The 13,064-nt window shown below is 40.7% G+C and overlaps 1 protein-coding gene across 1 annotated transcript in view; it reads left to right on the plus strand.

Annotated features, from left to right (window-relative positions):
* OTOGL (otogelin like) overlaps positions 1-13,064 on the plus strand; it is a 205,333-nt gene that overhangs the window by 119,893 nt on the left and 72,376 nt on the right. The window contains 4 exon segments of the mRNA XM_083182312.1: positions 2,332-2,488; positions 6,625-6,651; positions 8,541-8,708; positions 11,965-12,243. Coding sequence (XP_083038438.1) covers positions 2,332-2,488; positions 6,625-6,651; positions 8,541-8,708; positions 11,965-12,243 — 631 coding nt within the window.

Genomic DNA, 13,064 nt, shown 5'->3' on the forward strand with positions numbered 1-13,064 from the left:
GATAAGGGAGACCCGACCTGTATTACTGTAAGTTGGACTGAGGGTTATGACAAAGTTATTTAGAATGTTATAATCAAACTTTACATTTAAAGTGTTCCAATTTATATATGATGCAAAATCTTGTTCTAATGGCCTGATTCAGAGTTGATTACTAATGCAAAATCTTTCTCAAATAGGCTAAACGGTGTGCACTAGAGGGCAAATGTAATATATGCAGAGAGGGTTAGATTTGGGTAGGGAGTGTTAAAATGGAAATCTAAATTATGGTGTAAAAATAAAGCAGCCAGTATTTACCCTGGATAGAAACAAAATAACTCACCCAAGTCTAACTCTCTCTGCACATGTTAAATTTGCACCACCTGCTGTGCCCATGGTTTTTCCCATTTGAGAAATATTTTGTATTTGCAATCAACTCTGAATCAGACCCTAAGTCATGACAACTAAAAAAAAGAGCACTAGGTTCACCCCCATGAGATCTGCACAAGCTCCATTGGTCCTCAAAATAACCCCTGTGCAGTTTGTTGAAGCTTGGGGTTAAAAAGTACCCATTACTATCCCCTGTATCTTTAAATAGTCAGTGCTACAGTAAATTATATTTCAAAATACTATATCTTATAAAACTATGTGTGTGGGTATAAGTAAAATGGAATCAAGAATGAACTCAAACCAACATCTAAGATCTCCTTATAGTGTCCCAATACACTGCAATCTTATTCCCCCATGTTTATTGTAATATTCTACAATCCCTTCCCACCAGGATCAATTTCGACAGTATGTATTAACCTTTCGAGTGACAACATCTCTGTGAGAGATGTTCAAAATATCTGCTAAAATTGCCAGCGTCACTCACATTTGTTATATAAATTCAAATAAAGAATGTTGTGTAAAAAAAGATTATATTTCCTATATAAGGTAAACATTACAGGTCATTATGATGTATAAAATGTTTGCCTGACAATATTCACACCTATTTTGACAAATTAATTTGGCAGTTAAAAGGTTAGGAAGATAATTCGCATGTTACTGAAATGCTAATAATAAAATCTTCCTCTGGCCCACTTGTTCTTGCTGAAGCAAACGTGTATTTTATTGGTGTAGTTACAACCCATATAACTTATGTATTCTTCTCATATGAATATTTTACAGCTCTGTGGTATATTAGTCATAGTAATGAATCCCAACAGGGGCCCTGTGTACTTCAATTGTGGGTAAAAATGCACACTAAATAAACATAGCAGGCTTTTATTAAACACCTTGGAAGGATGCCTGGCTTATCTTCATATTCCCCATTTGTTACAAGTTTCACAACAAAGGATGAAACTAAGAATCTGAGGAGAGATTCATATTTCAACAAGAGCTACATGAGTTTTGTGTTGTATTGAATAGATAATAAGCCACATTGCATGATAAATACCAGGTTTAAAATCTCAATGTGCAATTGTACAGACATGCTAAAGCACCGCAGCGATCAAAGGCAAACACTAGATGGCATTAGAATAATCTTATAACTTGGTTATTGAACATTACATTAACTCCTCTATGGTCTATCCTTACTGAATTTATTCCTAATTGGGGTGTGGAACATTTGGTCTACAACAACTAGGTCGACAAGCATTGGGTCGACATCACTAGGTCGACAGGCAGCAAGGTTGACATGGGTTAAGGTCGACATGGGTCAAGGTCGACATGGGTCAAGGTTGACATGGGTCAAGGTCGACAGGACATTAGGTCGACACACGCATTAGGTCGACATGGGCAATGTCGACAGTCAAAAGGTCGACATGGGGGTTTTCACTGTTTTTTGACCCGGATGTTGACACAGTTGACATGGACACAGTTTGAAGTGCACCGCCTCCCCTCACATCGCTCGCTTCGCTCGCAATGATTTGGGCACACTATTTTATTCTCCCACCACACCCTAGTGGATGGTAGGGCATGAAATATCACCTGTCGGCACATGTCGGCTCAAAGAACAGTGAAAAACCCCACATCGACCTTGCCCATGTCGATCTAATCCTTGTGTCGACCTAGACCCATGTCGACCTTGATCCATGTCGACCTAAACCCATGTCAACCTTGTTGCCTGTTGACCTAGTGGTGTTGACCCAATGCTTATCGACCTAGTTGCTGTAGACCTAATGACCGTATCCCCCTAATTGTTATAGCTGTAATTCCCCATTGGCAAAGCTGTGTTGTGTTTTGTTACTTTTATTGGATATCATTTTTCAACTTGAAAAACAATACAAAAATGTATTTTAATGATGCACACAAGAATAATGATATTAATAATAACATTCGTGAAAGTGACTTTTATATGTTATTCTTACTTAGATTGATGTGACATCATTTGTTAAGAATTGCCATACAGACACATGCAATTGCAATCTTGGAGGGGACTGTGAATGTCTTTGTACCAGCATAGCAGCGTATGCTCACAAATGCTGTCAGCAAGGAGTAGCTATCCACTGGAGATCTCCTAATATGTGCCGTAAGTACTGTAGCTGTATAGTTGTGAAGCTTGGCCAAATAGCAAAACTGTAGCAGGGCATGCTGGGATGTGTAGTTCAACAACAGCTGGAGGGCCAAAGGTTCCCCATCCCTGTTGTGAGAGGATACTTGATCTTTCCACAGTATTTACAAAAATATACCTTTAAAAATAAATGCAGTACAGTATATGTATATTCCATTTAAAAAGTGTACCTGTCAAACAAATATAGTGGAGGAGCCATTTTGTTAGCTGACTTAATACTCAGCCAATTAGTGCCCCATGCCAACTTACTTCATGGCTTAATGAGGTTCCTAATGTTTGATAATAGAGTTACACATACAGTCTAATTCTCTTACATCTAGGCTAACATTTGGTAGGGGCTACAGCAGTGTTCCCTCTAAGCTGTGCGCACGTGCGCACGCACACATCTCGAGGAGCGTGCGCACAGACATTACAACAGAGCGCACAAAGCAGCAGTGGTCCCTTTTTGCAGTTGTGGACTCAATTAATCTACGTTTCACCCATTAACTACATTGTGTGCTGTGTTTTGAATGTTTAACATCATTTTGAAGTAAAGTTAACACAAATGCTGAACGTCATTTTCCAGTTATATATAAGTGACGCACAAAAATTTGAATTTCCTTCCAAAGTTGCACAGCCAAAATCTTTTGCCGCACACAGCCTTCGTAAAATTAGAGGGTACATTGGGCTACAGTAAAGCTTTTTATGGTATATTGGGGCCATCTTTATTGTGGAAATTGTATGTATGTTCAGCTTTGTAGGACATTGATCTGAGTTCAAATCATATCTAATCTGAAGCATGAGTTCCAGTAAAATTATCAATCCTAGACTGAAAGTTTAGTCTTATGGAAAATTGAAGACCATTTCCAGCATGGGTGGGGAACCTCAGGCCCGGGGGGCGTATGCGGCCCCTGTAGCCGGTCTGAGTGGCCCTCCCACCCGCCCGGCGGCTTTGCCGGGAGTCAAGTACAGGGGAATTCTTGAGAGAGGTCGGTAGTTCTCGCGAGATTCCTCTTAATCAACAGCAGCCAGAGACTGTCAGTCCTATTCAGCGGCAGCCACCGGAGCGTGGGGCGGCTGCAGCAGGACAATTTGTAAGAGAAATTTTTACATATGGCCCCTGAAGGATTTTTTCCCCATACAAAAGGCCCACAAAAAAGGTTCCCCACCCCTGATTTACAGTATATCTTTAGAATTATCTGATAGTGCAGAATAAAATCTTGCTGTGACAGTTCGCCACAAATGATGCCTCTAATCTGTACTTTAGTAGAAAAGCCACTGACCACCTCCTCCCCTCTGCCTAGGGTGGTCAATCTCAGGATCGGGAACAGCAGGATTTCACGATTTGGCCCTAAAATCATTGGGATTTGAATCCCAGGATTGGAGCTTCCAATTCCAGGATTAGACCGCGCTTGCGTAATCCAATGCTTGGCAGTGTCTGAGCACCCTCTCAGACACTGCCCGGCTGCTCCTGTCCTCGGCTATGCGGCTCAGCAATGCGCAATATGATTTCAGAGGTCACACTGCATTGTCCGCTACCACTTCACTCCCATTTGCCACCACTCCGCTCCTACTGCCCGCCACACCTGCACAAATCAAGGTTCATGGCTGTTTAAGAACTGCTTTCAAACTTAAACTGCATAATGCTCTTAAGAAAGGAATTCCACATGTACGCAAAAATGCACCTTTATTAGAAAAAAAACACACAAGCAGCATTTTGAATGTTGGCATTCATGTAAGTGGTCCATGTATGTTACATTAATGTTTAAATCATCTGTTGAAAAAAACACAGTAATACACAAATGATTTGGGTGAGTTATTTTGTTTCTCTGCAGCCAAATCTACCCAAATCTAATTCTCTCTGCACATGTTACATGCTATAGTTTTGCCTATCGTGATCAACTCTAAATCAGGCCCAAAGATTCCTTCTTATATCTGTAACCTTTAATTTAAAATATTTAATTAAGAATGAAATACAGAGAAACTGACAGTAGGATGCCAAAGGTAAATATGCAGGGCAGGTTAAGGTTAGGCGGCAGGGGAGGGGGGTTGTGGAGGTAAGGGTTAGGCTGCAAGGCAGAAAAGTTATGGTTAGGCACTTAGATGGGTGGGTTAGAGTTAGGCTGCTGGCAGGGATTTTAGGTTTAGCTGTGGTGTGGGCACTAGCGGGGAGGGAAAGGGTTGGGCTAAGGGAGGGAGGGTTAGGGTTAAGGAGGAGGGAGAAGATAAGTATACTTACTGTAGCTGATTCCTGTTGGGATTCTTCCCCTTCAGATTTGGAATGCGGGCTGCCCATACACTTGATTTATGATTTGGGCCCTTTCGCCCAATTTCGATTTTGGCATTTCCACAAATTTAATTCCACTGACAATCCTATCAAATCCCTAAATCACTGGAGTTTTAATGTCTTTTATAATAAACATGTATTTTATAATAGGTACTTGTTTCCTAGCACGGCGCCACCGATTTTAATTGTATGCAACCACATCTCATGCAACCAAACCGCATGCAATGCGATCAACCAGACCGACCCGATTTTTACATTGAAACCAATGTTAAATGGTCCCTGAGACCCGATTTTACTTTGGCCCCAATGTTAAATGCCCCCAGACCCCATTTTTCATTGTATGCCCCCCCCATTGTTAACGCCACGCCACGATCAACGTGAACCCGAAGCGTGGCGAGCGCAGCGAGCCCGCGAGGGGCGGCGGTACGCGTCCTCCGACCTTTTCATACCCACACTATCCACGTCGGCGTGGAGTTGATTTTATATAGTGTGGCGAGCGCAGCGAGCCACCGAGCGCGAAGCGTGGTGAGCGCAGCGAGCCCTGCGAGGGGACGCGCATTACTTCACAGGTATTACGCGTCCCCTCGTGGGGCACGCTGCGCTCGCCACACTATATATACTATTATAATGGCATACAATGGATCCGATTTTACATAGGAATTTAACATTACATACAATGCTTACAATGCTTACAATTCCCGATTTTACATTTGTCGGGAAACCTCAAAAAAAGCCCAAAATCGGGTCAGTCGGATCCCATCGCATACCTTAAGTTAAGGTATGCGATGGGACCAGATGGGCGCCGTGCTAGAAAACAAGTACCTTATAATATTACTGCAGATAATGTTCATGCTACAGTATATTAGTAATCCTTAAACCTTAATCTTTGAGAAGATGGTGTGGTACTTGTTTCCTAGCACGGCGCCAGCGATTTTTATCTTAAGCATCTTGACCAAAAAAATCGTGTCGATCGCATCGCATGCAACCAAATCGCATGCGATGCGATCGACGCGATTTTTACATTGGAATCAATGTAAAATGGTCCCTGAGACCATTTTACCATTGGGCCCAATGTTAAAAGCCCCCAAAACCCCAATTTTAATTGCATAGCCCCCCTCATGGGTGAAATGGCCCCCCATTGTTAATGCGACCCCACGATGAATGCCAACCCGAAGCGTGGCGAGCGCAGCGAGCCTGCGAGGGGCGGCGGTACGCGTCCTCCGACCTTTTCATACCCCCACTATCCACGTCGGCGTGGAGTTGATTTTATATAGTGTGGCGAGCGCAGAGAGCCACCGAGCCCGAAGCGTGGCGAGCGCTGCGAGCCCCGCGAGGGGACGCGCATTACTTCACAGGTATTACGCGTCCCTTCGCGGGGCTCGCTGTGCTCGCCACGCTTCGGGCTCGGTGGCTCGCTGCGCTCGCCACACTATATAAAATCAACTCCACGCCGACGCTCCATGCTGGGGGGGCATACAATGGGTCTCGGGGCCATTTAACATTGTAACCCATGTAAAATCGCGTTGATCGCGTCGATCGCATCGCATGCCATTATAATGGCATGCGATGGATGCGATCAGCGTGATTTTCTCTTTGCCGGCAATAAAGGCGGGTAATTGACAGAAAATCGCGTCCATCACGTTGATCGCATACCTTAAGTACCTTAACTTAAGGTATGCAATTAACCCCGACGGGCACCGTGCTAGGAAACAAGTACCGATGGTGTTTATAACACAAAGTTGTTAGCCCACACACTTATGTGTGCTGTGCTTATATTTTGTAACCGTTATAATCTTTTCTAACGTTTACTTGTTCTTGTGTTTTACAGCCTATGACTGTGAATATTACAACCAAGGTAAGTAGCACTTAGACAGTTTGCTGAACTAAACCCAGACTGACTTTATTAATAACCTCAATGAGAGATTAAAGTAGCTGTCCTTTGCAGAGGACCTATCATTTCAGAGGCAAAGTCCTTGTTACATTCACTTGACATGATGCTGATCTGAATGAACAATGCTTGTATAGAGTCTTAAAATTGTACTGCACATGCAGATGTGTTACTTACCATTCCCAACACTTGCTTTATTGTCAGACAGGAGCCATGTTGATGCACTATGGTACTTGCTGGCATCTCCTTAAGCTAGCCATACACTCAGGGCCGCGAGAGGTATGCCGGGCCCCGGTAAATTTTGGGGCTGTGGCCTAATCCTGGTGGCATGTCCACCTCCAGCGATTAGGCCACACCCCAAAAATGTTTAAGGGGGGTGAAAATACACCCTAATGTCGAGGGGATAGTGTTATTGTCACCCCCCTCAGTAGCAGCAGCAGCAGCAGCAGCAGCACACACCTACCTACAGCATGTGCTGTGCTAACAGCAGGCTCAGCTTAAGCTCTTACGCTGTCAGTGAGAGCTCATTCTTAGCCTGCTGTCAGCACAGCACATGCTGTTGGTGTGTACTGCTGCTCGGGAGGGACGGATGGGGAAGGGGGGGTCGAACCAGGGCCCCCACCGGGCCCCTCCAGCAAGCCCAGGCCTGGGTAATTAGTACCCAATCCCCCTCTCGGCAGCCCTGCATACACTACTGAGATGTATTGCAGCAGTGTAGGGCCACCCAATCCCCCATGAGCTACCCGGAACCTTCCCGGGTAGCAAGATTGCATGCAAAAACACTCCATTTTAACAGCATTTTGTTTGAGGTGTGGTATAGCTCACAGACAATGTCTAGTCAGGCAATAAATAGGTTGACACCAAAAGTTAGACATGCATTCGTTAGACATTGACAAAAGTATGTAAACAATGGCTGACGTAGTCCTTTGCTTGGACTGTACCACTTGCAAGCCCGAGTGCGTCACTTACACCGACCGTAAATGTTGTAATGTTGTGACTTACGCCGACAAGTAAAATGTTGATATAGAAAATTGCTAATTAGTCTTAAAAATATATGTTTATGATGGAGACAACACTTATTTTTTATGGCACTACAGAAGGTGCACAGATCATAAAATAATAAATTTTACCTTCTTTTCAAATATATTTTTAACACCAATTAGCAATAAATAAATATTGCTTTTTTAATATAATATACAATATTGCTTTCTTAATCAAATGAAAAATTATTATTTCACCTAATTATATTAATAAAATAATATTTCTGATGGTTTGCGTACATCATAAAATCTACCCCCTAATTGCCTTGATTTACCTTCTAGAAATTATCCTCAATTTAAGCAAAACTTGAAAAGAGTAAGAAATTATTAACTTTGAGATATTTTATTGAAAATAGTTATCATAACAAGGAATTACAAATAAAATCAGTAAAATTACTAAGCAGTGCACTATAATGATTTATTTCCTAGTCATATAAACCCCTCATACTGTATAACAAATATAATTCTGTTTTTATGAATTTCTGTAAGATACTGTATACAACTTGTAGGAAGGAATGTACAGTACTTTTATATTTGCCCCTGTCTTATCCCTGCATATACAGTACGGTGCAGTCTAAAATTGCAAAAATAGTGAAGCTATTATATAAAAGCATGTCCAAATTATGGCCCTCCAGCTGTTGTGAAACTACAAGTAACATCTTGCCTTGCCACAATTTGGTATTAGGGAATGAAAAACTATGGCAATGCATGCTGGGATGTGTAGCTTTACAACAGCTGGAGGGTCACAGTTTGGACATGCCTGTGCTAATAACTAATATACTGTATATAACACTAATTGGCTCTTCGTTACAACAGGTCTTGGAGAAGGTCCCTTTATCCTCTCCAGTTGTGGCAACAGTGAAATTGTATTAGGCGTTAATGTTACCAGCAAATACATATTCCCATTGCCAAGAATGAGTGCACATGGAAATGTTTTGTTTAACTTCATGATAACACCTGGACTTTTCAGAGATAAAGACCTATGTGAGTATAACAAATCCAAATATTTAAATTATATTGTCACAAAAAAATGCAGATAATTATATCAAAGCTACCTTCAGTCAACATACGTTCTCTTAAATGACCACGTACTATCATGTGGTATTTTCTCTTATGCTTAGAAGTTAATTTCAGCAGCAGTTAACATTGAAGATTGTAGTTAATTGTACATTTGTCTGTACTGATATGGAATCTTTTGTACATAAATGTGCCTGACCATTTTTCAACACTTGATGGTGTAATGGTTAGCAATACTGCCTCACAGCACTGAGGTCATGGGTTCAATACCCACCATGGTCCTAACTGTGCGAAGTTTGTATATTCTTCCTGCGCTTGCAGGACTTTACTCCGGATACTCAGGTTTCCTCCCAAAAATCCAAAAATATACTGGTAGGTTAATTGGCTCCCAAGATATTAATCTTAATGTGGTTGGAAATATATATGGTAAGCTCCACTTGGGCAGGGACTGCCAAATATTCGCTTTGTAAAGCATTGCGGACCATGTATGCATTATATAAATAACTGATAATAACAATAATATAGTATGAAGTACATTACAGGTTATGAATGAGGGAATTTAATTTAGTAAAGAATACAGAAATGTTAAGATTGAAAAAAGAGGGTAATTTAATGTCGGTAAAATATAAATCATATATATATATATATATATATAGCAATTGGATGTAGTGGCACTCTGACTTATGGCTGTGTATGCTGCAATATGCTGATCTCTGGTGTATGTAGCAGGATGGGGGGGGGGGGGGGGCGGCGGCACTCAGTGAATAAATGACACCAGGACTCTGGTTACGGTCACCAACGTTTCTGAGCCGGTGCGGCTCCTTTATCAAGGTGCAGAAGACAAATACATGTGGTGCATACAAAGTTTAAATACCTTTCCAACTCCCGCACTGTCCACGCCGGCCGCCGGATCTGCAGGATCTGTCTGATGACGTCACCGCTGCTCTAGCAGCCGGGTAGAGGCGGGGGAGGAGGGCGGGGCATAAATGTAACTGTAAACAAATATATGAATGAATGAAAAGTGTATAAGTGCTTAATCTGTAAGACAATATGCATTACAATACAAAACCATGTGTCACTATACATACTTGAAGTGAACAAACTAAATAAGAGCACATTACTATGCCGTTGGATTTACCGATTAGAAACCTTGGCCCCTAGAGGGCTCAATGAGCACGCAGGGTATTCTTATTTTCTATGAATAAGCAAACAGCTATATGGCCTCATTCAGAAGGCAGAAAGTCCATCAACTCTGTTTTTATTGCATCTAGAGTGACCACTTGCTACTTTAGTATTGTATTGTATTGTATGTATCATAGATGGGAGTTAAATTTAATATGAAGTCCCGGTACTTATGTATTATCTGGACTCCCATGTTAAATGCACCCCATTTTTTCATACCCCTACTATCCAACTACGCATGGAGTTGATTTTATATAGTGTGGCGAGCGCAGCGAGACACCGTGCCCGAAGCGTGGTGAGCGCAGCGAGCCCCGCGAGGGGACGCGGTCTCATAAGAAAAACGGAAGCCCAGATATTACATAAGTACCGAAGTCCCTATATAGATACATAGCACTAAACTGGATTTATTGCTTGGGTATAGGAACAAAAGTGGACTTGGTCCACATTACTATGTAAAATTATGTGCCAATTAATATCTGACGTAGCAAGCAATCGGCAGTATGTAGTGTGCACAGAAGTTCACTATTTAGCACCATGTCACTTTTCTCACTTGTTTTTACAATGTTTTTAAAGTTGTTGTTGCACGGTTTTATATGCATAGTAATATGCTCTTATTTAGCTTGTTCACTTCAAGTGAACAAGCCCCCCCGCCCCCCCATCCTGCTATATATATATATATATATATATATATATATTAGTATAATAAAAAGATGACCTTTTGATGTAGATTATTATTGCATTATTTGTGAAAGGTATTGGAAATTGGGTATTATTGTTGTCAATATGCCAATGAGTCTAATGTTATTTTGTTCAATGTTTAATTTTTCTTTACTTATAAAAGTTTTGTGAAATCTATCTAATCGTTAGTTATCCATTTTTAAATAATTTCATCTTCTTGCACAGATCTAACTACCCTGTTAATCAGCAGCTGCTAATACTGTGTAGACCACTCAGTTTAAGCGCCTCCAAAGATTAGCCTTATGGGCAATCCTCTCTTTGTTCCTTTTTGTTTTTATCAAATATTGGAAATAATTCCGTTGCAAGCAAATTAGGAAATGATTGCTCAAATGTCCAGCGTGGTTGAAGTCACACTAAATTTAGTAAATGTTATAAATATTGGAAGAAGCAACACTGAAATTTTGTTTCTTTTATTTTTTAAGGAAATAATACATAAAGATAAAATTCCAGTATTGAATTTTTCCACTACAATTTTACTACAAAGTAAAACATTAGTTCCCCAGTCTACTACAGACAGCTGAAGCTCCTTCCACATTCCAAATGAGATCACATGCAGATCAAAATGCTGATTGGTTACTCAAAATATCTGGCCATGCCCATCTCACAATTTTCAGAGGTTTTAAATCAAGCATTGTTTGCATCATTGCACAAGGAATTGGAAGAAGAGTAAACCTGAACTATAGTGTTAGAGACCCACCAGATGAGGTCATCTGGGTTGCGGTTGATGGGCTCATACGCTAAGCACTTCAAATGTATTCTATGCAGAGTTTTTTATATGTTACTCTGAATAGCAGTGTTTATTACTTAAACATTCACCTGGATTTTCTCTTTTTTTCTTTTGTGGAATTACAAGCCTCAGCATGGTAGTACCTCTCATTATGTTGCAGTCCAAGGCCTCTCACTCCCCCCATATACACAAGGACCTGAACACGTCCCTGTGGCATATGTCCAGTGCTTCTGAAGCATTTTGGTGTCCTAATCACCTTGAATCACCCAATTTAAAAAAAAAAAAAAAACAGCTGTCGCTGTTACAAAGGACATTGAACTGCCACATATCATCATGGCATACCTTCCAAATATCCTGGAATAGCGACAAGAGAAGGCAGAACTGTTCCCTCCAATCAGGAACATTTTACCAAAATCAGGAAAGTTGGGCAGTATGCCTGTTTTATTCTATGAGTAAGTTAATCCACACATTGCATTTCTGTCCAGCAATTGAAGAAAGATGCCACTCTGAAATAAATAATACAATTATACGGTATACTATGTATTGTAATTCTGTTATTCTTGTTATAAATCATAGCACTATCACTTGTCTCTCTGGAGTCTGCGGAAAGGCCAAATTACTTCCTATCTGTGCAAGAAAATGACAGTGTATGGCTGGAGCAATGGGAAGCCAGTTCAATGTTTCGAAGAAGGGCAACTTTTTTCCACCACCAAGGTCTCTGGGTTCCGGGATATAGTGCCTTTGAATTACACAGCAAGAAAGGCTTCTTTATTGTTCTTACTGCAACAGAGGTTAAAGTTTCAAAATACGACAGTTCTGAGGAATTTAAACTATCAAGTGGTTTCAAAATTGAAGGTGAGATTACTAGCACGACATACATGAGTGTGTGTATGTATACATACATTACTTATTTAGATTTCAAACTCCATATATATATATATATATATATATATATATATATATGTGTGTGTGTCTGTGTGTCTGTGTGTAAGAAGAGTCCCAGCATATATATGTATATGTATATTACCCCTAACACTTTTTAATTACCCCTTGTGCATATATTTATATATATATATAGGCGACAAGTCGGAGCAGCACTCCTTAGTAGGAGTCAGGTGCGGTGCCTGCCATGGTATCCCCACAAGGATCCGACATAAACAGCAAGCGAGTGCTACCACTACCTTGCTGTTTATATATATATATATATATACACAACAATAGTTAGTTAGTGCCCTAATGTGCTATGTATCAGAACCCGACCGTAAGGGCCACTATCAAGCTTGTACATCTGTTCATTCTTGAAGTCCAAGAAATTAATACTTTAATACTGTAATTCCAAGTTGATGTATATTAAAAATACTTTTTCACATAAAATTAATAGTAAACAATGTAATTTGTTCTGACTGAGTCTCCCCCCCTTTAGTTGTATCAAGTAGGGGTCACAATTAATAGAAAAAAACCCTCAATGTATTTTGTCTCATTGAGACTTCATCAGGGGCACATCTACAAATGTAGAGCATATAGGGCCTTATTCACTCTTTCTGACAAAATCCTTCTTAGATGGACAAAACCATGTGCACTGCAGGGGGACAGATGTAAAATGTGCAGAGAGAATTAGATTTGGGTGAGTCATTTAGTTTCTGTGCAGGGTAAATACTGTCTGCTTTATTTTTACA

The sequence above is a fragment of the Crinia signifera genome, chromosome 4, assembly GCF_055691185.1.
Source record: "Crinia signifera chromosome 4, ASM5569118v1, whole genome shotgun sequence".
Taxonomy (NCBI): domain Eukaryota; kingdom Metazoa; phylum Chordata; class Amphibia; order Anura; family Myobatrachidae; genus Crinia; species Crinia signifera.